We start from the raw sequence: 24,687 nt of genomic DNA, 5'->3' as shown, positions 1-24,687 counted from the left end.
CTGCTTTGGCACAATATGAACACCCTAGCGACCTTATTAACAAGGATGAGCATCCACGTGAAGTCTTTTGAATTTTTCTCCTAGGTTATGACAAAACAATTGATGGTTGTTCCTCATAGGTTTTCTGTTATTCCTTAATTGTTTCACGTGTTTTTCTTGTTTTTTCAATTTTGAATTTGTTCTTTTTTTAACGATCAAGGAGACAAATAAACCCTAAAGCTGCAGCTGAACAGAACTAATGTTTTTCTCTTCTTTGTAAATGTTCTTCCAGCTTCTAAGCACGAACCTTCTGCATATGTCATCTCAAATTGAACTTCTATGGTTAACCTGTGCTCGAATTGTGATAAAATTAATGGTATTGTAATAAACAAAAACTACACATTGGGTTCCACTCGATTAAAATCTTTCAGCATCGATAAAAATAAGACAATAATAGACATGAGATTTTACGAACATCGGTTCACTGATGGGATTGATAACCCAATGTATAATATTAACAGCATTCAAATGATGAACTATGAACCTTGCAAAGCCCTGACTCGAGCAGTCAGTTCTATAACTTGATTCCGCAAACGCTCAGGATTGCAGAAGAAGTCGACAAAAACCCGCCTCTGAAGGCCCACCTCTTGTGAATGATGTTTTACAATCTGCATTCCAGAAGCATTTTGGATGAGTTTGCGGATTGATGACTAAGGAAAAACATTAATAGCAAATAGCAACAACAATAGTCTCAACTTTATGTTGCCAGCCAACAATTTGCAAACAAATAAGTAGAAATTATAACCCGAATCCATGATTGAACATCTTGGAACTTAAAAAGCGATCCAGAACAAGAAACAAAAAAGAATGGGTGACAGTTACCTCACTCTTCTTGCAATGCTCAAGGGTTACTTCTTCAACTGCAGCGGAGAGTTTTGCATTGATCTTTTCCATTTCATCCAGCTCTTTCATTAATGGCTATAACAAACCAACTCTTTCAGAATCAGAAATATCAAATTTGAAACAAGACCACCAGAAGAGTATATCATCATATTAATCTCAGGGTGGATTTAGATGAAAAGGGAGAACATAATAAAAGATGATTATACAGGACATGAAAGAGCATGTTGGAAAAACACATTTAACGAGTGTAAAGAAAAAAACAAAAAATGCAATGGAAAAAGATGAAATGCATACCCGAGTTGTCAGTATTGGTTGCGCTGTTGTTGACGACGAAAAAAGTAGTTGCTGCAAACTTTGAATAAGAGTGCACCTAACATATAAGCAAACACAAAAGTAGGTGCTCACTGTAAATTCTAAGTTTCATACAATATCAGTATTTGATTTGTAACTCAGAAAATGACAAATTCCTGATAGGCATGTTTTTCAAGTTGCCACAGCCTTATCATAGATTTCACAGAACTACAAAATTATATAGTTACAGAAACACATCCTGTTGCTGATATCTGGGATGCTTGGTAAATACACTGCTTTCCGATAAAATATTTTATTTGCTTTATGGAATGAAGGATAACTCACAGCTCATTGATACATCTATTTCTGTCCTCAGGAAGGGCATTCTCTAGGTCAGACTGAAGGGTCATCAAGTCTGACTGAAGGCCAGACATCTGTTGAACAATGCCTGGTGCCGATACATATGTTGGCAAACCAGCTTGAGCATCTACCAAAACGTAAAAAAAAAAAAAAAAAAAAAAAAAAAAAAAAAGAGCAATTTTTTATTTATTCTTCAAGATAGAAGAAGAATATGATTTGATTAATTGAAGAAATTGTACTGTCATTACTTGAATGAATACTCAAGAGGTCTCTAACACCATGAAGAAAAGTATCTCGATCATCCACTGCTCCTTGTTCTTGTACATCAGATGCAGCTTGAATCAATGCTAGGCAACGACCCTATAAAGATTACAAGACAGAAAAATAAGGATACTAACAATTAAAGTTAATAAAAAAAAAAATTGATAAAAACTTTAATAGGGAAATGCAACTAAATGATCAGATTTCCCTAGAATTAAACGCTCAATGAGTGATTTCTGAGAACCTTAATAAAGTGCCCACATACCACTCGGCCTTTGGTTGCTGACAGGTATCCCTGCAGCTCGGACTCAATAACTTTAAGCAATGAATAAGCTCCAAGCATGGTCTTCTTTTCCAGCTGACAAGCTATTTTTAAAAGCTGATGCCTTGCAAGCTGATTAATCAGATGATTTATGAACTGCAATAACACAAAAGTAATAAGAAGAAGATGTGAACTAACACCATATACCACAATAGCATTGGTGCAGCAAAAGCTGCTATTGCTACATAATGGAACTCACTACACACCCTAGCAATGCCAACATTAGTTTGGTTTTAACAACATATATTCTTTTGTGAACATGGCTTTGGATAGAGTCGAGTGGAGAACAATGATTCATGCAGCTAACCCCATTTGATAGGATTTGAGACTTTGTTTGGGTTGGTTATATTCCTTTGTGAACATGGTTGTTTCACACATTAAAAAAAAAGTAAATGCAAAGTGTCATAATCTATTAACAGAGAAATTATAATGGCTAAAACCAATCATGTAAAGTACTTAAATCTAACTTGTAAAATTCAAATTTGGATACCATGATCAAACCAGTAAGGTGTTGAGAAACTAATTAAGCCAATATTAGTTTAACAGACCAAGAATCTGGTTTCCAACCTAAACTCAAAAAACTTCATCTTTGCTAAGAATAAAAAAGTTCCATCTCTGAAAAAAGCACTTAAACAATTTTTTTTGGAAGTGTGCTTTTATTATTATCAGCATCTCTCAACAAGAAAATTTGTAATAGAAAAGTGCTAAAATTACATTATCATGTAGCTAAACATACCGCTTTTTGTCGATTAATATAGTATTCTTGGCGCATGACCTTCAAATCATAATCACCTGCATACTCAAGAATAAAAATTATATATATAAAAAAGAAATAGAAAGATGAAGTTAGATATGAACCAACTGTTTTAGCTTTACAAGTCAAATACCTTGCAGAATGTATGTGTCTTGAAGCTGAGCCAGCTCCCAACAAAGATCAGGAATAGTCTAGGAAAATAAAGGTGCGCACTTACAATTAGAATTTATACAAATTATCCTCACCCAAAAGCCCGCAAAGACTAGGTAAAAACAATTTAGGACAAATTACAATAAAAATCCCAGGGTTTCGCGTATTTTTCAATTTAAACCCCAAAAGTTCAATTTTAACAATTAAAACCCCGATGTTACTTCCATGTCACAATTTAGCCCCTTGTCCATCTCCGTCTGATTGAACTAACGGAAATCTCAGCAAAATTTTCAGATTCAAACTTACATGTTCAAGCCCTTATAACTCCCTCGTCGTAAATCTATTTCGCCTCATTTTCGCATCGTTGGATTCACCTCATGGCCTAGTTTTTTCGCATCGTTGGATTCACCTCATGGCCTAGTTTTCATTCCACCCCTCATACGCTTTGTTCCACCTCTTTTTGCATGTTGTTAGAGTTTCAAAAGTTGGCCAAAATAAGTTCCCCCCCCCCCCCCTTCTTCCTCTATCTTCTATCTCCGTACTTCTTCCTTCCTCCTTCATTTTCACAATTATTCTCTCTCTTTCCTCTTCCTTCATGGCCCTTCCGCCGAACCTGTGACGGTGGCGGTGTCGTCAAGTGCTGATAGGTATATTCTTGGCAATGGAGAAGCAATGGATGAAGCTTGATTGGAAACCAAGGCGGCCTGACATGCTCACCGACCCATTTGGTTTGGGAAAATCGTTCAGGATGGTCATGTTTTCTCTCAAAACTTCTCTCAAAGCAATGGATGATGCTTGATGTAGGGGCTGATCGAACTGCTTCTATAGAGACATTAATGAATCATTTGCAGATGTGGTTAAAACTTTAGTTTCATTTTGTACTAGAAAGAATATTCTTGGCTTAGTTTTGTAGCCAAGAAAAGAAGCAACTAGAATGCTAAAAGAACACATGCACTGCATTATTTTTATTATTATTATTACCATCATCATTACCATTATGTTAAGCTTTGTTCACTTCTTCATAAGCATAAGCTCTTTTTGCAGGAAACAACTCTTAACCATGCTAAGGGTGCAAGACTTTTGGTGATGGCTTTGGTGCAACTCCGGAGATGTGCAAAAAGAACCTCATTTGGGTGGTAACCAAAATGCATGTCATGGTAGATTGTTATCACCACTCGACAGCGCCGCCACAGTGGAAGGGCCATGAAGGAAGAGGGAAAGGAAGGAGGAAGGTCGGAGGTTCAGTGGCCACCGCGAGTTCAGTGGAAGGGCCATGAAGGAAGAGGGAAAGGAAGGAGGAAGAAGGAAGGAGGGAGGAAGAAGTATGGAGATAGAAGATAGAAGAAGAAAATAAATAAATAAATAAAAAGAGAGAAAAATCTTATTTTGACCAACTTTCAGAGCTTCGATGGCACGCAAAAAGAGGTGGAACAAGGCGTATGAGGGGTGAAATGAAAAATAGGCCATGAGGTGCATCCAACGACATGAAAATAAGGTGAAATGGAGTTACAATGAGGGAGACACAAGGGCTTGAACATGTGTGTTTGAAAATTTTACTGAGATTTTCATTAGTTCAATCAGACGAAGATGGACGGGGGGCTAAACTGTGATACCGAAGTAACATTAGGATTTTAATTGTTAAAATTAAAGCCCTAGGGTTTAAATTAAAAACACGCGAAACCCTAAGGTTGTTGTTAAAACCTACACCTACTACATCCACTACCACCTACCACACACACTCACCTACTCTCCACCTACTCCTAACCTACTCCCAAATCCTCTCCTATATAATAGGAATCCTTGTACTTGTAATATACACAATACAGATCTATCAATAATATCAATTCATCAATCAATCATACATAAATTCTTACATGGCATCAGAGCAAGGTTAAGAATTTAGTGATTCCGCTTCACCGGCGGGCGGCAGCCTCGCCTTGGCCGTCCGCCGGACAAACCCAAATTTTCACACTCCAATTTCTCTCTCTACAACCCACAACAGCCATGGCTCTTCTCTCACCAAATTCATCGATCCAGAGCTGCCATGGAGACTAGCAAAAGCAACCCACATTCCCAATGGGAAAGGTCGAAGACCAGTCTGTCTCTTCCACTGTTGATTCCACTGTTACTTGGTGTGGCTGTGTTGCTCTCTGCCCAGGATCTAGATCTGGATGCTCAGGTGACATTCTTGATGAAATAGTAGCTCCCACCATTAAAGTAGAGATTACAGATCTGCAACCTTTGGATGGATCGAACAAAACAAAGGTTGTCTTTGCTGTTGTCCCTGCTGAGAAAAATTCAAGAGTCTCTTCAACTGTTCAAAGTTTGGTCAGGGACACTTTTGAATCTCTGGTTACAAATCAACATCCTCTCCACTGCCAGCGCATGTTAAGCTGCGTTGTGCGTGGTGAGTTTTTATTGGTGCAGCTTTTCTCCCAAGTCTAGCTGTAGTCTGCTAGCTGGTTGATATATGGGGAAGACAGGAACAACTTTCTCACGTGGCTTGATTTTTTTTAAATTGTGGTTGCCGGTTATGCAGCAGAGAAGAGTTGGTGGTTTGGTCCCTTTCTCTCCACTAGACCCCTTTTTAATTATATCCATGATTCCCTTTCCTTTAACACCAAACCTCTCTCTTCCTTTTGACAGTTTGAAAACACATGCCAATGTTCCCATCATTTTTCTTTTTTTATATATATATTTATTCCACCACTCTCACCACACCCCCACTCGGTTCCCCCTTACTCCTTTTCATTTTTAATTTATGTTATGTTTTTACTTTATTACCCCACTCTCTTTTTTTATTTAAACATATCAAACCCTCTCTCCACTCCTTCCTTTTATTATTTTTATTATGCACCTACTCAGACTCCATGTGCTCTTTGACCCTTTTTCTTTTCTTTTTTTTTCTTTTTTTTTTTTTTTTTTTTTTATCAACCCTTCCACCCACATATGTAAAACACAAACAAAAACACAAAAAAAAAAAAAAAAAAACACAAAAAAAAAAAACAACAAACAAAACAACACAAAAGAAGAAGACGGACTGCACACCAAACTCATTTTATTCATGTCGGGGCTCACCCCGTTCACCATTTTACATTAAAAAAAAAAAAAAAAAAAAAAACACCCACACCCACAGTGGGATTTTTCTTCTCTACTCTACTGCAGGTCTCTTCTTTTTGCCTCCGTCCTGGACGGCCCTTGCCGGTGTTGCCTCCGTGTTTCCCACTCCACTGGGCACGATCACTACTCCCTGCTCCTCCACTGCAGCATATGGCGGCCCTCCAAATCGGAACATCACGGTGGCCTTCCGCTTCAGCTCCTTGTTTTCTGCCTTTAGCACACTTATCTCTGCTCGCGCATCCTTATACATGCGTTGGAGCAGAGCCAGCTGGGAGTTTAACTGTTGCACCTCATTTGTCCTGCTCTGCAGCCGGTGCGACAAGTTTGTGACCGCAGTCATGGTTTCCACACATGACTTCAAAGTATACTGATTGGCCTCAATATCAGTTTGCACCGCCATTTTTTGCTCCACAGACCGCATAGGGAAGTTCAACGGAGCAAACCCAGAGGCGCTTGGTTGAGGTTCAGGGGCCACCGCACCGGTTATCTCTCTTGTTGACTCGTTGAGGTCGGGAAAGAGAGTGAGCAAACCCCGGGAAGACAAGGAGGCCATTTTCTGGGCACCCAGCGTGTTACAGAGTATCTCTCTCAGACAAGGAAGAGTTTTTCAGAGGATTTTTTTTCAGAAGTTTTTTTTTTTGTCTGCCTCAGCCTCAGCCTCCGCATTGGTTTATATCGACACTGACGACGCGGCCGACACGCTGCTCTGTCGCCCACGTGCCTCGCCGCGTCTCCGACTCACCTTTTGATGGCTCGACGCTTTCTGTCGGGCACGCCTTTTGATAGCACGCCTTTTTATGGATTGGGCACACCTTTTGATGACACGCCTTTTTATGGATTGGGCACGCTTTTTTTTTTTTTGATGGCACGCCTTTTGAAAGATTGGGCACACCTTTTGAGGGTGCGATTTTTACAAGGGTCCGACAAGACTCTGTAAACTGTCCCGACATTGATTCCGGTTAGCTCCTTCATGGGTCCGACAAGACCCCATAAACTGTCCCGACATTGATTCCGGTCAGCTGCTACAACGGTCCGACATGACCCCGTAAACTGTCTGCTACAACGGTCCGACATGACCCCGTAAACTGTCTTCTACAACGGTCCGACATGACCCCATAAACTGTCTTCTACATCGGTCTGACACCGCCATACAGTGTCCTCTACAACGTTATGACACCCCATACAGTGTCCTCTACAACGTTATGACACCACCATACAGTGTCCTCTACAACGTTATGACACCACCATCCAGTGTCTTCACCAATGGTCTGACACGACCATACAGTGTCTCCTATCCTCTTTTATTTTTATGTATTTTCTTGTTTTGTTACTCTCTCCAAACTCAAGTTGGTTAGTTCCTATCCCCCTTGAGTTTGCGGGGGGCTGTTAAAACCTACACCTACTACATCCACTACCACCTACCACACACACTCACCTACTCTCCACCTACTCCTCACCTACTCCCAAATCCTCTCCTATATAATAGGAATCCTTGTACTTGTAATATACACAATACAGATCTATCAATAATATCAATTCATCAATCAATCATACATAAATTCTTACAGTTGTTTTTTGTAATTTGCCCAAAATTTTATAATTACAGAAATCAGGGCCTTTTTAGAAAAAGTATCTAATTTGTGTTATAGTTATTCGTACACGAAAACAACATACAGTTAATAGCCAAAAGATGTCAATGACCATTCCTGAAGATACAAAAGAACATATAAAGGACGATTCACATTTTATTGCTCAAGAGTCTACCAGCAATTGAAATGTATTCTGACCATGTGCATTATCGAGAGACATCATGGCAAGCACATAAGCAAGCTGGAACAAGAAGATATCTAGGCAACAGCTTGAATGACTGTTGAGATAGCTTATGTAAACTAAGGCCTTGTTTGGGATGTCTTAAAAAAGCCAAAAAGTCAAAAAATCACTATCCTATTTAAGTCACATCATTTTATTTAAGTCACATCACCTCTCTACCACATCATTTCAAACACAACCCATATTTTATAAAAAGTCAAAAAGTATACTTATTTAGAACATCCCAAACAACCCCTAACTGTGAATAAATAAACTAGTCCAATCAGTTGAAGTCATCAAGTAGATACTAAATTTTGCAAACACTATCAATGAGAGGAACTATCAGCTTTTAAGTTTTATATGACTAAACCTCAGCAAAGTGACCTAGTCACCAAAGAATTGTAGTGGAAATTTCCATTAAAGATGCCAACAGCAAACATGATGGATATTTCTCAAATAAGTTTATTAACTGAGAAAGAACAAGTAGAAATTGATTCTAAGCACCTAACTAATTTATGCTTTAACTTGGAATTAAAAACAAAATCTGATAGCTGACAACAGAATCAACATCCAGGACACATCACTGCAGATAAAGAATCAAGCATTCATATGTTGCAAAAAACATGTAATATATTGAAAGCATGTCACAAATAAGAAATTAATGGCTACAACCACTAAAGAATGGAGTCATTTAAGCATAAGGAACAACTCATAGAGAACTTAGGTTACAACAAGCAGATCGTAGAAATCAGATACTTGCTGAAGGTTCATACCTCAGATAACAACTTCTCTTCTTTGTGATAAAGATTTGAAAGTTCTCCCATGAGTTCAACATGCTTTCTCCTATTCATTAGACAAAACAAAATTTTTAAACATAATTGCACTATTAGTTTGTTAATTACCAAAGAAGTTACTGTTTTAGCCTACTTGTCTCACTATTGCAAACAGTCAACAACATCCCACAGAAACAAAGCACTTCCAAAATATGAAATATTCATAGATCAAACACTGTATGAAAAAGGCCAAAGCTGTTTCATGCCCAAAACAGAGCTTTCATTAATCAACAAACTTTAGAGACCTCATTATGAAGCATGTACAAGCATGGTATTATCAATCCTATTGCATCACAGTAACCCAATCACACTATGATCCAAGTCCATTTTAGGGGTTGTTTGGGATGATCTAAATAAGTGTACTTTTTGACTTTTTATGAAATATGGGTTGAGTTTGGGTTGGGTTGGAAGTGATGTGTTAGAGAGGTGATGTGACTTAAATAAGATAGTGACTTAAATAAGATAGTGACTTTTTGGCTTTTTGACTTTTTTCAAACATGCCAAACCAACCCTTAATATATGAAGTGAACTCTAGAGTTGGTATTGTAGGCAATATTGGCGTGGCAGTAGATTATGTCAGAGTTCTTAAAAATGATGTCACTTGGCAATATAATTGAGACTTGATATTTGTACTGTAGATCAAGGACATAAGATAATTCATAGGAAGTAAGTGCTTTCAAGTAAAAATACAATAAAGTGAAGAGCATGTAAAGGTTGCAAGTGTTCCACCTCTAGAGCATCATTCTGACCTTTTGAGCTTCACCTAACCAATTAGCTTTCGATGAATTGGAAATGTAACTTTTTACTCCACAGATCTATACAGTATATTGGAAATTATTTTCTGTTCACAGCCACCTCAAATCACATCCATATGAATTTTGCATAAAAGAGCTCCACAAGCCATTGAATGCAATGGCAACTTTCATAGGACATTTTCATGCATATCATTTCAGCTCAAGTAATACATCTTGCTAAGAGCATTGAAAGGAGCTCAATGAACAACAAGAATCCATGTTCAAGAATCACAAATAAAGTAGAGATCTTCTACCTAAGAGAATGAAGATCAAGATGTATGTGAGCTTCATCTGATGTTACTTGAGCTTTAAGTGCCATGAGAATAGCTTGCTGCTTAGCATTCTCAACTTGAGCTTCTACCCACTGTCTTTCACTCGTTCCAAATCTGTCACAGTATTGAACAAGTATAAACCTTTTTTTATAAGTATTGGACATCTACAAACTATATAGGCAGATAAACAATTATCACAAAGTTATAAAAGAAGCATGTTCAAAAATGTAGGTGTCTTGTTTAAGAAACAACTTCTGACAAAAAAATTATTGAACCTGATTGCATAATATACTGAAGAACTAGACACTCTCACGATAATGTTTCAGAAGTAGGATCAATCTAACATAGTTCATTGTCATGTGCATAATAATAACACAGGTAACAGACAGAGGAGGCGGAGGGCTCTGTCACAATTTAATTGATAACAAAAAAAAAAATCCCAACAGAACAAGATATTCAAATTATATCACCCCACAGCAAAAACATCCTCAATGATCAAAATGTGAAAAATAGAAGACTAGAGACGTCATACAAGGACATATCAAATTCATCAAATTCAATTTTTTCTTTATAGAAGGTAAACTGGAGAAAGAGGGAAGATGGATACATATTGAAAAAAAAAAATTTGAATGGAAAAAAAAAAAAAAGTTGGGTATTACAGAAGATGGTCACATCTCACAGCAAGAACCAACAAAACCTCTTCAGAGAACCAGATCATAGTTATCATTGACCTTGGCTAATATTTTTTCCTTCTACAGATAAATACCACCTTCACATCTCTTTCCTAATTAAAACTTGAAAAAGCCATATTCATCTAGATTATAACCTTCTTCAAAATCCCATAAACATTGAAACCAAACAATTAAAATGCAAAGAACCAAAAATTTTAAAAAGTTGCATAAGTAAAATTACATACATAGAGCGAAGCCGTTGCAATTCAGATACACGTTGATGATGTGACTTCTCTAAATCTGCTGCATCAGTAAAGGGAGAATGATAAGTCAAAAATTCCTGCTTTATTTTATTTTTTATTTTTTATAAGTAGACTTGATAATATATGGCCTATAGAAATTGAAATTGTCTGGACATGTATATGTGGGTTGGTTTGTGTCAATGCCTACAAATTGACAAGAGGATTTCTCAAAATCTGCCAAGCTGCAGAAACAAATATAACCAAAAGAAAATATGTTTTTTTTGTGTGTACTTATTTGGATTAAACTACCTACCCATTGCAGAAGTGAAAATAGGTAGTGGTTGTGTACAAGAGCAAAGTGGGTATTTTGAAAAATCTTATTGGTCAAAGTTAGCAATTTCCATTAGTCAACAAACAGATGACTCACGGATGGGCGTAATTGATACGTTAAAACCAAAAGTAAGGGAGGTCAGTGATATTTCAATGAATAGATAGAGGGGTGACAGTGTGATTTCAAAAGAATTCAAGGGGTGTCAATGTAATTCACCCATGTATCAAATAGAAGAACACCTCACATGTCCTTCCCTCTGGTTTTAAACTATAAAAATTTCAAAAATCATGGGAATAAAAAGAACTACATCAGAACAGAAAATGGTAATTATATAAGCATTATACAATACAAAAGCAAGTAACAGACGGTCGCTGCCATGAGAACATAACATCAATATAGAAAGACTACAAGATAATTTAAGCAATAGAAAAAAGAAAGAAGACTACCTCGTACTAAGGTGTTTGAGACGTCGTCAAGACTCACCCATGAACATTTAGCTCTGCCCTCCTCAGCAACTAGTCGATAAGGACCCTGAATCAAATCATAAAAAAAGGTCACCAAAACTAACATGACACAAATTCCATGAAGAAATATCTGAAAATTTACACTCAGTATATAATATATTTCATCATAACTCCCAAGAAATGCTATTCCAAGTATGTTTAATTATGGTATGAAATAGGCCATCAAGGGTATAGGCAGCAGGATAAAAACAGACACAAATGACTCTTTTGTAAGCAACCATATCGCACAATATTAATCAAATAGCCAATGAACAACTATTTCAGCCAAAAAGTGGAAGAAGTCTAACGTATTTGCATTTGTTTAACAGAATTCCATTCTACTGCCAATGCAACAATAGTCTATTGAATGTTTTAGATCCAAAAAGTGGAAGAAGTCTAACGTATTTGCATTTGTTTAACAGAATTCCATTCTACTGACAATGCAACAATAGTATATTGAATGTTTTAGATTAAAGCACAAAATGTCCATCACACATGGAAGCAAGCAATAAAAATGTGCTTCATATGGCTCCTTCAAAGAGGAGAGGGAGAGAGAGAGAGAGATGCAACTAGGGATGTAAGAAAAACTGATAAAACCGAGTCGACTGATCAAAACCAATCGAAATTTTAGTTTTCGGTCCGTTTTTCATAACATACGGTCTGTTTCGATTTTGAAACCTTTTATACCGATGCAAACCAAACCGACCGAACATTATAATTAAATATTTTTATATTATAATTTCTTGAACATTATATGAGAAATAACTAATATAATACACTTTTATGATAAAAAATAGGGAGAAAAACATTTATAGAGGACTTTTCATATATTTTCTTCATTTATTTTCGATGTAAAATTCTATAATCTACTATAAAATATTTTAAAATTTCATGTAAATTTATCTTCTACATCAAACCAACAAACTGATAAAACCGAACCGTAACATACAGTCTGTGTCAATTTCTCAATCATAAAAACCGAAAGAATCGGTTCAGTGCTAAATATATTCTTAACACTGACCAAACCGAACCGTTTACACCCCTAGATGCAACCTAATTGACGCAAGATCCATGAGAAGAATCTGAAGATTATCAGTAAGTCATTAGAATTCTAACAATATTGCTGCATGTTCTTGTTTTAGACGGTGTTAAGTAAATGCTACCCATATACAAAATAGAAGAAGAAAAGTCGAAATATTTTGGGAGAGCACTCTCTTTCACCTCTTCTTCTGTGATATATCTATGAGACACCAACGGAATTGGATAAGAAAGCCAAGTGAATACAATAAAATGAACTAACAGTTCCATGATCATATACCGTGTCCAGTTGTTTATGAAACCACTGATTCAGCTCCTTCATACAAGACGCATCCACAATCAAATATGGATGAAAGTCGGCATAAGCTAAGTAGATGCCATCCTCTGCATGTAAAATAATTCCAAAACTCATTCAAAAAGGTACAAAAGTAGTTTAACAAAACCATGTTGTGCATTTCATTTGCTTTTCTCATTTTTCCCGAGCAACCCCAAAACTCTTTACTTTTCGTACAGAATGTCAAGCCAACGTAAAGCATTGGTGTTGGAAAATAACAAACAACCAAAGATTCGTCTGACATAGATGACAATGAGTAAATTGATGTGTGGTTTGCTGAGGTCCAAAACAACCAACCCCGGACTAGCTCAACAATAATCAGGCAAAGAACCTCAACCAATACCCAATATACAAGGTCAACCCTTAGCCAATGTATCTAGCAAAGCAAGTAAGCTTATTAATGGAAAAATATTAGAGCATTCAATATTCAAAACCCAACCCATCTATGTTTACATACAATTCAGATAACCGTATGAAATCTTTCAAAGGAAAAGATAAAAGTAATTTTATCACATTAAAATTTACAGATCACATTAAAATTAGTAAATTTGCCAATAGACAAAACCAAAATGGTGCACAAATGACAAAAGTGGATAGAAAAGACACATTACCATCCCCCGAATGATAATGAGCCAACTCTTGAGCCGTAGAAGCCATCCTTCCGAGAACTGCATTCATCTAATTTACAACAGAAAACTTTTAAGACCTCATGAAATCAAGCACCAAATGAAGTGCATTTACATGCTCACCAAATTAAAATGTATGCATCAAAACCAAAACATTACCCAATAGAGATTATTCTAAGGTGAAAGATTCAAATGAAAATACAAACGCTGTCATGCAACTAAACAAAAAAAAGACACAATACTATAGTTGGATAATCAATGTTGAGTTCCCTCCAGAATGTTTACACTTGCTATCATTCTTATTTGTTATGGAAAATATCATAAAAGATAAATAAAAACAGAAATCATTACTGCAGCTTCTGCTCCAGGAACCAAACCTATTCAGAGTCCTCTATAAAGTCCAAAAATTGATCCAAAGATGAGTTAACCACCCCCAAAAACCAACTATACTATATGGAGACAAACTTTTCTTCAATTTCAAAATTGACACCTCTTCGCCTTCAAAAGTTATATTCTTTTCTCCCCACAAAAGCCATATAATTGTGAAAGGGGCCAAACACCAAGCCTTCTTCCTCCTCCTCTGCCCTACACAAGCACCTCTTCAAGGGCAAAAAAGTTCCTCCCCAAGCCCAGGGAATGTCCGCTTTTCCATTTAAATGTAAATAATCTACTTTTTGTGGGGTTGAAAGAGTGAGGCAAGCAAAAAGGAGAGGTTGTTGGTTACAAAGAAGTACACTGGGTTCAGTTAAAAATAAAAAATGGATATTTAAATAAAATTAAAATAAATTATATGGTAAGGTAAGGTAAAGTACTAGCACATCACATGTGACATCATTCTTGTTTTGCCATATTTGTTGTCTACTGTTTGCTTAAAAAAAGTAGATCAACAGCAAACCTGCAAATCCACATAATGGATGTAATCCAACTCTAGATTATTTTTGTCATGTGTACTGTATAAAACCATATTTTGGAATTCTAAAAGCATATATTCATTAATGAAAATGTATTTCAACAACCACTGATATTATTATGAATGGACACCATTGCTTAAAACCTTGCTTTTTCTACCTCCTAAAGAAACTGAGATAGGCATTCCACCATGATTGACCAATTTTCATAGAATAAAGTCCAACTGCTAAAGCTAATAACATAACGTTGATTTGTACTGCACACCTCTAAATTTCTTGCTGAAAGGCTATCATCTATAGTAGTAAGCTGTCCATTGACAGTAGATGTTGCTGCCACTCGTGCCCTTCTTCCTTGGATCAATGCTGAAGCCTGTCCAGTAAGCATATCATACTGAGTCTGCAATTGCCTAAGCTGTCTCTGCAATTCCAAAGTCTCAGCTTTATATGCTAAAGTAGCATCCCTGGAGAAGAAAGTTAATCCATCAAGAGAAGCAAAGAACAAGTATGCATCATCATGACTTATTTCAAAGGAAACAATGAAGCAAAAAATTAACTCTGCATGTCAAAGGAAATTTACAGGCACTGACTTTAGTGGTGAGAAAAACCATACGTTGTAATGACCTGGGTACAAACCTTACCATTAGCATTATTCACACAAATGCCTGCCCTTAAACTCAAACTTGAATCATCATGTTGGCAGGCTGAGTGATGGCGCAGCCCTTGACAGGTTGGAGGCCAATTATCAAATTTGGAAGCCAGGGGTGAAGCCTGTGGGCCCGAAGACTTTTTGGTCCCATAATATAATAGGTAGTTTTTCTTTTTAAATTATTATTATTATTTAATTAGGTTTAATTAAATAAAAAATTAGTAAGAGATATTAGTTAATTAGATTTCCTACTTTGGTTAGGTTTCTTTTTGCTTGTAACTACTAGGATTTATGTTGTAGTATTCAACTTTTGAATAATATTATATATAGTTTTAGGCCATGGCCGTTCTTGAGTTCTCTTCCTTCTCTTCTCCTATCTCATTCTACATCAATGAGCTCATTGCAACAGCCAATGCTGCCTCTCTTGACAAAGCTTAGTAAAGCCAGAATTTTCAAAATCCATATAGCCATACAAAAAATAAAGAGACAGAGTGGACTATACTAAAGAGAAAAGAAGTAAGCCTAAATTAATTCTATGAAGTCCTTGTTGGAGAGCTTCATATGCATTGTTGGGCCCCTTTTCTAAATACTTAAGCTTCTAGAACTAGTGGTGATCTAAGATGGTGTCAGAGCTTAATTTAGGAGAGGTCATGGGTTCAAGTTTCTCCATTTGCATTATGCTTCTCTATTTGGATGTTTGCATCTCCAAGTACAAGACAAGATTACACATGAGGGAGGGTGTTGAAGAACTTCATATGTATTATTGGGTCATTTCATAACAACTTAAACTTTTTGTTAAAATTCACCTACTACACACCTACCACTACCACCTACTACACACTCACCTACTTCACCTACTCTCCACCTACTCCTCACCTACTCCATACCTACTACACACTCACCTATTCTCTTCCCACATCCTCTCTTCTATATATAGGAATCATTGTAATATATCAAAAAATAAATCAATAATACATCTATTTTTACATGGTATCAGAGCAGGTTTAGAACCTAGTATTTTCGCTTCCCCGGCGAGCGGCAACCTCACCTTAGCCGCCCGCCGGACCTCAACCTATTCCGCTGTCATCTCTATCACACCCATCACTAAATATATCTTACATTTTCCAGCCATAGCAGCCAATCGATGAACTTCAGGTCCAGGCACATCAATGGTTGCAGTATGATACTTCTGGATTCTTTGGTTAGTACAGCTGCTTCTCCTTCAGCCGGGTTGAGTTCATCCCACGCTTCAATCCATGTGACCATGGCGTCGGCCAGCTTGAGGAAGTATTCATCCACCTTTCCGAGCTTTGCCTTGACTTGCTTGGAGAGCTCAATGTAACATTTCTGCACGGTGGTGCAGTCCTTTGGAAGGGCAGCACACTTGCTGCACCTATACCAAACTTTTTCATCTGAGGGGGTAGTTGCAACGAGTGGTGGTTGACTCTACACCATCACTCCATTTAAACACCTCTCAACACAGTCTCTCCTCCAACTGAATTGTAGAGAGAGGGAGAGAAGAGAGTAGAGAGAGCAGAATTCATGAAACCGAACCAGAGAAGAAAAGAATGGCCTGGCGTTAGTGTGCGCTGCAGTCTTTAGTGTGCGCTGCAGTCTTTCCCTCTTTCTCTCTCTTGTTTGGAGACGGTGAAGCAGAGCACATGGGTTTTGTCCCCCTCTTTTCCTTTATTTATTTTATTTGGAGTTGTATAATGCTCAAGTAATGAGTACCAGACAAAGCTGGTATCAACTACACATAAACCACTAGGGATGGCAATTTGAAACCGGCCCGACGGGGATCCCCAACCCCGACCCCGATTTTAACGGTTTTTCCCCGAAAAATACCCCCGACGGGGAGAAGACGGTATTTGAAAATCAATCCCCGATCTGTTTCGGGCCGGGGACGGTGATCAGTGTTTAAGCCCCGGCCCGGCCCCGTCCCCGGCCCCGGCCCCGGCCCCGAAATTCCCCGAAATAAAATTACTTTTATACCCCTTATATAATATATATATATAACATATATATATATATGATAAACCCGTCCCCGAAGCTCTCACTCTCACTCTCTCAACTCTCGTTCTTCTCTGTCTCTCAACTCTCTCACTCGGTCTCACTCTCTCTCTCGTTCTTCTCTCTCACTCTCTCAACTCTCGTTCTCTCTCACTGGTCGATCTCCATCGCCGATCTCTCACTCACTCAACTCTCTCACTCGATCTCTCACTGGAGAGCTTCGTGTCGATCTCCATCGCCGATCTCTCACTCTCTCAACTCTCTCACTCGATCTCTCACTGGAGACTCCATCGCCGATCTCCTCCGATCTCCTCATCCGCCAATCTCCACCGCGGATGATCTGTAATTTCTTAATCTGTAAATTTTTTTTTGATCTATAATTTTTTAATCTGTAAATTTTGTTTTGATCTGTAATTTTTTTTTGATCTGTAATTTTTTAGTCTGTAATTTTTTTTTTGATCTGTAATTTGATGATGAGCTGTAATTTTTTTGTTTTTGATCTCTTTTGTTGATGATGAGCTTCATCTGTTTGTTTTTGATCTGTTGGTTTTTGATCTGTTGATGAGGATCGGGAAATTTCGGGGTCGGGGAAACCCGATCCCCGTTGGGGACGGGGATGGGGACTACGAAAGGTTCCCCGTCGGGGATCGGGGCCGGGGCCGGGGAAGTTTTGGCCATCGGGGATCGGGGACGGGGAGGGTGATCCCCGGCCCCGCCCCGCCCCGCCCCGTTGCCATTCCTATAAACCACTACACCACCGCCCTCAACATTACCTTTATTTATTTTATTTTATCTTCTCTTTTTCATTCCAAAAAAAAAAAAAACAACCACGTGAACCACTTTCCTTATTTCCCCAATCTCTTCCGTTTGATTTCAAAATCAATTATTTTTATTTATTTTCGCCAAACCACTTTTCCTCTCTTTCAAATATCCACTCTATAATAATATCTCTTTCTCAAATAACCCATCCAAAAATATTTTTTTTATCTATTTTTATTTTCTTTTTATTTTTATTATTAAACAACACAAAATAACACCAACAACATTCCACAGCCTTGTCATTTCTTCATGCTGGGGATCCACCCCGATCACAAAAAAAAAAAAAAAAAAAAACCAAGACCACACAACCAAAACCCAAACAACCACATCCACAGGCGGCATTTTTCTTCTCTACTGTGCCGCAGGTCTCTTCTTCTTGCCTCCGTCCTGGGCGGCCCTTGCCGGTGTTGCCTCCATGTTTCCCACTCCACTGGGCACGATCACTACTCCCTGCTCCTCCACTGCAGCATATGGCGGCCCTCCAAATCGGAACATCACGGTGGCCTTCCGCTTCAGCTCCTTATTTTCCGCCTTTAGCACACTTATCTCTGCTCGCGCATCCTTATACATGCGTTGGAGCAGAGCCAGTTGGGCGTTTAACTGTTGCACCTCATTTGTCCTACTCTGCAGCCGGTGCGACAGGTTTGTGACCGCCGTCATGGTCTCCACACATGACTTCAAAGTATACTGATTAGCCTCAATATCAGTTTGCACTGCCATTTTTTGCTCCACCGACCGCATCGGAAAGTTCAACGGAGCAAAACCAGAGGCGCTTGGTTGAGGTTCACTGGCCACCGCACCAGTTATCTCTCTTGTTGACTCATTGAGGTCGGGAAAGAGAGTGAGCAGACCACGGGACGAAGAGACCATATTCTGGGTAGCTGAACGGGAAGAAGAGGCCATTTTCTGGGCAACCGAGTATTACAGAGTTTCAAGATTTGCAGCTCTTAGAGACAATCTCTCAGAAAACGAATATCTCTCTCAGAAAATGAAGAGTTTTTTCAGAAGTTTTTTCACAAAGTTTTTTTGTCTTCGCTTCTGTCTCAAGCACAGCCTCCGCCTCAGTTTATAAAGACCCTGACGAAGAGGCAGACACGCGCATCATGCGCCGCTCGGCGCTCGACGACAACATGGGCGCGCTTTTTGATGGCACGCCTTTTTATGGATTGGGCACGCCTTTTGATGGCACGCCTTTTTTGACCGATTGGGCACACCTTTTGAGGGTGTGACTTTTTAGGAGTCCAACAAGACTCTGTAAACTGTCCCGACATTGATTCCGGTTAGCTCCTTCATGGGTCCGACAAGACTCTGTAAACTGTCCCGACATTGATTCCGGTTAGCTCCTTCATGGGTCCGACAAGACTCTGTAAACTGTTCCGACATTGATTCCGGTTAGTTTCTACAAGGGTCCAGTAAGACTCTGTAAACTGTCACAACATTGTCTGCTACAACGGTCCGACATGACCCCATAAACTGTCTTCTACATCGGTCTGACACCGCCATCCAGTGTCCTCTACACCGTTATGACACCACCATACAGTGTCCTCTACAACGTTATGACACCCCCATACAGTGTCCTCTACAACGTTATGACACCACCATCCAGTGTCTTCACCAATGGTCTAACACGACCATACAGTGTCTCCTATCCTCTTTTATTTTTATGTATTTTCTTGTTTTGTTACTCTCTCCAAACTCAAGTTGGTTAGTTCCTATCCCCCTTGAGTTTGCGGGGGGCTATTAAAATTCACCTACTACACACCTACCACTACCACCTACTACACACTCACCTACTTCACCTACTCTCCACCTACTCCTCACCTACTCCATACCTACTACACACTCACCTATTCTCTTCCCACATCCTCTCTTCTATATATAGGAATCATTGTAATATATCAAAAAATAAATCAATAATACATCTATTTTTACACTTTTCGGAGTAGTGGTGATCTAACACTTCTCACTCCTATACCGCTGTTTAACTTGGTTGTGTTGTGAAAATATTTGTACTCCAGCAAAATGTTAAAGAAGTACTAAATGCCAACATAGTACACACGACATCATGAGCTAAAAGTACTCATTTAGAGGCACAAATGGTTCTCTGAAAACAAAGGTTACGTTAAAATTTTCAGAACCATTTTCTGCCAAAATTTAACTTATATATACTTCCAAAATCTCTATTAACAATGCTATTACTACACGCACCCAAGCAATAGTCCAGTAACAAAAGTTTGAAAAATATGAAGCAAGCAACAAACACAAACTTCCCACATAAAAACAACTCTGACATTATCAAAATAAAGCTGCAGAATAAAATTAATTAATCACCATCTACTACTGATAGAAAAAAGCCCTCAAATAAACACAAGAAAAAACAAAAAAGTCAAGTTCGCAAATATGTGCAAAAAAAGCTGTACCGTATGTCTTTCAATCCTTCTTCAGCTCCAAAAACTGCCTCCTGGTTGTCTCTCCTAGTTGAAAAGGCAGATATGCTATCATAAGCAAAATCCAAGTCTTCCCCCTGTTAAGTCGTCGCATCAAGTGTACATGTAATAAGTGTATTAATCCCATGTAATTGGAAAAAATGCAGCCAAATCGACATGAATAGAATATTCGATGTGTGGCAGTGTCATGTTTGTGTCGTGTCATGTTTCCGTGTCTGTGCTTGCTAGACTTCTGCACAAAGCATCAAATTTTCAAATATTGAACTGCTCAGGCAAACATGCTAGTTACAATAACTCCACTGTGCATAATCCAACCAGAAAATAAATCAAAGAGTCATATAAGCATCACAAAGGCTATGCCTAACAAGGTTTCGAGACAAAGCCTGATATGGTGACCCCAATGGGGGTGTTTGGGAAGATGGGTTTGAGGCTAAAATAGCCTCAAACTAAAACAAAGCCAAAAAGCCCCTAAACCAACCCTTTTTATTTTTTAAAAAAAAAAAATAGCTGCAGCCGTGGGACAGTGTAGGCACAGCCTACACTGTCACATTGACAAATTGTTCCATCACTTGGTAAATTACGATTTTGCCCCTTTACATCAATTTTGAAAAAATGTAATCTTCGGGACAAATTTGTCATTTTAACTTCAAAAATCATTTCAACACATTTTTCAATACAACAACTCAAATAAAAATCCATCTCATCTTCCCAAACACAAAAACTAAAATAGCCTATTAAAATAGCCAAAAAGCCTCTAAAATAGCCACTTCCCAAACACCCACTATGTTTTGTGTACCACCAAACTCCCACTACTTGGCCTCCTGAAAGACTGACCGATGTCAGTATCTTTTTACTATAAATAGAAAAACAATAGAGATAGGTAACCAAGAAAAAAGAAGTCTGATTCTATTGTCCTCGATACTTCACATTTTCATAGGCTCCATGGGAAAGTTTTCATGCAGCAGTAGAACTTCGTAAAGAAACATGCAAGAAGTTAAAAGCATTCATCAATCCATAGAATGCTATTTAGAAGAACGCTCAAGATGATGATACCTCCAATAACTTCCCTTCTTGTATAAATTGCTCACACCTGGATAACAAATACAAGACAGTTATTAATAAGGGAAACACTGACTTCTGGCTGATAATATAAATAATAGTTATCCCTCTCTCTAATGTGGTATCAAAGCTTGAAACAGATAATTTGTTCAAACCTCAACCTACTTGATAATTATAATACTTAAGTGTGTATGAAGCGATTATGGAGGAGAGTTGGGCCACCCGTGAGACATGTAGAGGATGTAAATAATAGAGTTGCCCTCTTTGTAACAACTTAAACTTTTAGATAAGATGACAGTTAACAATCTAACACTTGAATCAAGTGACAATTTGAACATGACCTACTAATTTGAAACAAATAGTGTTGCTAATGAATGGTTTCCTTTCTAAGGTATGTATTAGCATTTTCCTTGCCTTGCCTTTGCTTAACCATTTCCAATATAACAAAACCCAAAATTATCTAAAAGGGCAAGGAGAGTGATTGGGAATGAGTTTGGCTTTAGTACATGATGGGCACACAATCAATTGATGGTTGTAGTAAATTCAACAAAATTAAAAATTTATATTATATGAACATTGAGTACTGCAATCAAAATATATAACTAACTTCCAACTCACTTACTAATGAAAACCATAGGGTATGTGTATCTGTAGTTGCTGGGGAAAAATGTCCTAGGCTCTATTTGGTGCAAGGAAACATTAGAATAAAATGAAGAGAATTAAAAACACCTAAAGGTAAAAAAAAATTTCAATTTTTTCCATCATATATTTTCTTTTCTTTCCTCCCTATTTTGCATTGTAACCAAACAAGGAAAATAATTTCTTTTACATTTTATTTTCTTCTTCCCTGGCTAAATCCAATACCAAACAAAACATGTGATGGCAAGAGGAATGTAAAATTCTGACCCAGGCAACAGAACAAAGAAGGAAGTAAAAACAAAGAGAAAAGAAAGAAAGACAACATAGGCAGGCATAGAAATTTCTGAATACTCCTAAAACCCATATTGATTTTGCCAACAAACCCACTTCAAATTTACTGAATTATCAAAGAACCCTATTCGAAAGAGAAGCAAAATCATTGAAAATTTAGCATTAAAAAAAACCCACATCGCATTTTGATCTGCAACCTTGCTAAATTTGAAGTAAATTGAATTGAGAGAGAGGGAGACGCAACTGAGAAACCTCGGAGGGAGAGAGGACGTTGGAAGGGCGGAGGCTAGAGCAGAGCCAGTCGAGGATGGGTCGAGCGTCGTCGTATTGGAAGGGCCATTCGAAGCTGTCTGGGTCCAATGACTCGTGCCCTTCGTAACCCAATTCCCCCAACAATGCACACAGTCTCGCTCCACTCATTGTTGGCTGCTATGTTCTGGCATATCACTGTGAAAATGGCCGGGAATGGAGTCAGATCCGGAAGCTATCGAAGCTATTGATTAATTGGAACCTCCTCCGTTTTCAAGCAACTATTCCAGAGGGCCGTCCTGCTGCTTTTGGCGCCGGCATGGTTTCGGAATTAGGTGGGTGCGTTGCACCGTACGGTAGGATTGATGTGTGAGGCTTTTCCCAATATAAGTTTTTTTTTTTTTTTTTTTTTTTACATTGTATTTTTAAAAGGATAATGTTAGGGACACCAAATTTTCTACCAAACAAATGATCAAATGTCTCACATGGGTGTGGGGTCCGCAATTTTGTGGACTCCACACCCATGTGAGACATTTGGTCATTTGTTTGGTAGAAAATTTGGGACCTCTAGCATTTTCCTTTTTAAAAGGATAATGTTAGGGATACCAAATTTTATACCAAACAAATGACCAAATGTCTCACATGGGTGTGGGATCCGCAATTTTGTGGACTCCACACCCATGTGAGACATTTGGTCATTTGTTTGATAGAAAATTTGGGACCTCTAGCATTTTCCTTTTTAAAAGGATAATGTTAGGGACACCAAATTTTCTACCAAATAAATGACCAAATGTCTCACATGGGTGTGGGGTCCATGTGAGACATTTGGTCATTTATTTGGTAGAAAATTTGGGACCTCTAGAATTTTCCTTTTTAAAATTAGGCCAACTTCTGACGGAATTTCAAAACTAAGTTAAAGCGTCATTACTATTCGCGCTTTTACTGTTAGGAGCGCAAAAGTAGATGAACAGGAAAATCGCTATTACAAATAGCGACTTTAATTAAGAAGTCGCTGTTACAAATAGCGCTTCTAGGATTAATTTTTTTCCAAGGAAAACGCTGTTAAGAACAGCGCTTTTAACCCAAATCCATTTTCCCCAGAAAACGCTATTACGAATAGCGATTTTAACATGAATAAACGCTATTACAAATAGCGATTTTAACAGAATTTTTTTTTTTTCGCCCAGCGTTTTTAACATAAACTTTGTTGGAATAAAACGCTATTTTCAAGATAAAACAAAAGAAAAAAACATAAAATATATTTTAAAAAATATATTTACACTGTATATTTTAGTACTTGGCTTTACTAAAGCCATTATCATGTTAAAATATGTTTTTTTTTTCTTTTGTTTTTGTTTTTGTTTAGAATGTGTAATTCATAAATTTTACATAATATGAAAAAAAACTTATTTTCATATATTAATTTTACATACTATTTTTCATATATATAATTTCAAAATCATATTCATGTAGATATTATTAAGCCAATCATGTTCATTTATTTGGCTTTACTGAAGCCGTTGTCATGTTACATTTTTCATTTTTTATTTTGTCTTTGTTTTGATTTAGAAAATGTAATTCAAATTTTTTTTTCGTCTTCACTAAAGTTGTTTTCATGTAATTTTTTTTTTTTTTTGCTTATTGTTTAGTGTTTGTTTTGGGTTAGAAGGTGATAATGTAATTAATAATTTTTTTTTCGCTTTACTAAAATCGTTTTCATGTAAATTTTTTTTTTTTGTCTTTGTTTTGGGTTAGAAGGTGTTATTTAGAAAATTATTTTAGCTTTACGAAAGCCGTTTTCATTTAAACATACATATATATTTATTCTTTTGTTTTGGGTTAGAATGTGAGAATGTAATTCAGAAAATCAGTTTAGTAAACCAGTTTAGTAAAACCGTTTTGTACCCGTTTTCATTTATAAAATTTATTTTTTTGTATCGTCTTTGTTATGGGTTAGAATGTGATATGCATGCTCTACAGTTCGAAGCACACCCACACACTGTGCAACTCGACGAGCAACGACGAA

General features: G+C 37.6%; 1 protein-coding gene across 2 annotated transcripts; it reads right to left on the bottom strand.

Moving 5' to 3' along the window:
- Positions 1 to 338: 338 nt before the first annotated feature.
- Positions 339 to 23,036, bottom strand: AUG3 (HAUS augmin-like complex subunit). 2 transcript variants are annotated; one of them, XM_082905646.1, is made up of 18 exons: positions 22,657 to 23,036; positions 21,477 to 21,513; positions 20,397 to 20,500; positions 14,767 to 14,962; positions 13,579 to 13,645; positions 12,914 to 13,017; positions 11,539 to 11,623; positions 10,765 to 10,822; positions 9,831 to 9,962; positions 8,723 to 8,792; positions 3,004 to 3,061; positions 2,853 to 2,908; positions 2,060 to 2,212; positions 1,782 to 1,893; positions 1,519 to 1,660; positions 1,177 to 1,252; positions 862 to 957; positions 339 to 647 (listed from the first exon to the last, which is right to left on the bottom strand). In XM_082905646.1, exons 1-18 carry the CDS (start codon positions 22,830 to 22,832, stop codon positions 516 to 518), a joined length of 1,854 nt encoding a protein of 617 aa, XP_082761772.1. In that variant the 5' UTR covers positions 22,833 to 23,036; the 3' UTR covers positions 339 to 515. The 2 variants fall into 2 exon arrangements, with proteins under 2 accessions (XP_082761772.1, XP_082761773.1); XM_082905647.1 differs by having other exon boundaries at positions 10,765 to 10,819.
- Between the last annotated feature and the right edge of the window lie 1,651 nt (positions 23,037 to 24,687).

Source organism: Camellia sinensis, chromosome 14 (assembly GCF_055761805.1).
Source record: "Camellia sinensis isolate YWXY chromosome 14, ASM5576180v1, whole genome shotgun sequence".
Classification (NCBI taxonomy): Eukaryota; Viridiplantae; Streptophyta; class Magnoliopsida; order Ericales; family Theaceae; genus Camellia; species Camellia sinensis.
Note: the sequence above shows the minus strand (reverse complement) of the source record. Positions and strands in the feature narration are given on the sequence as shown.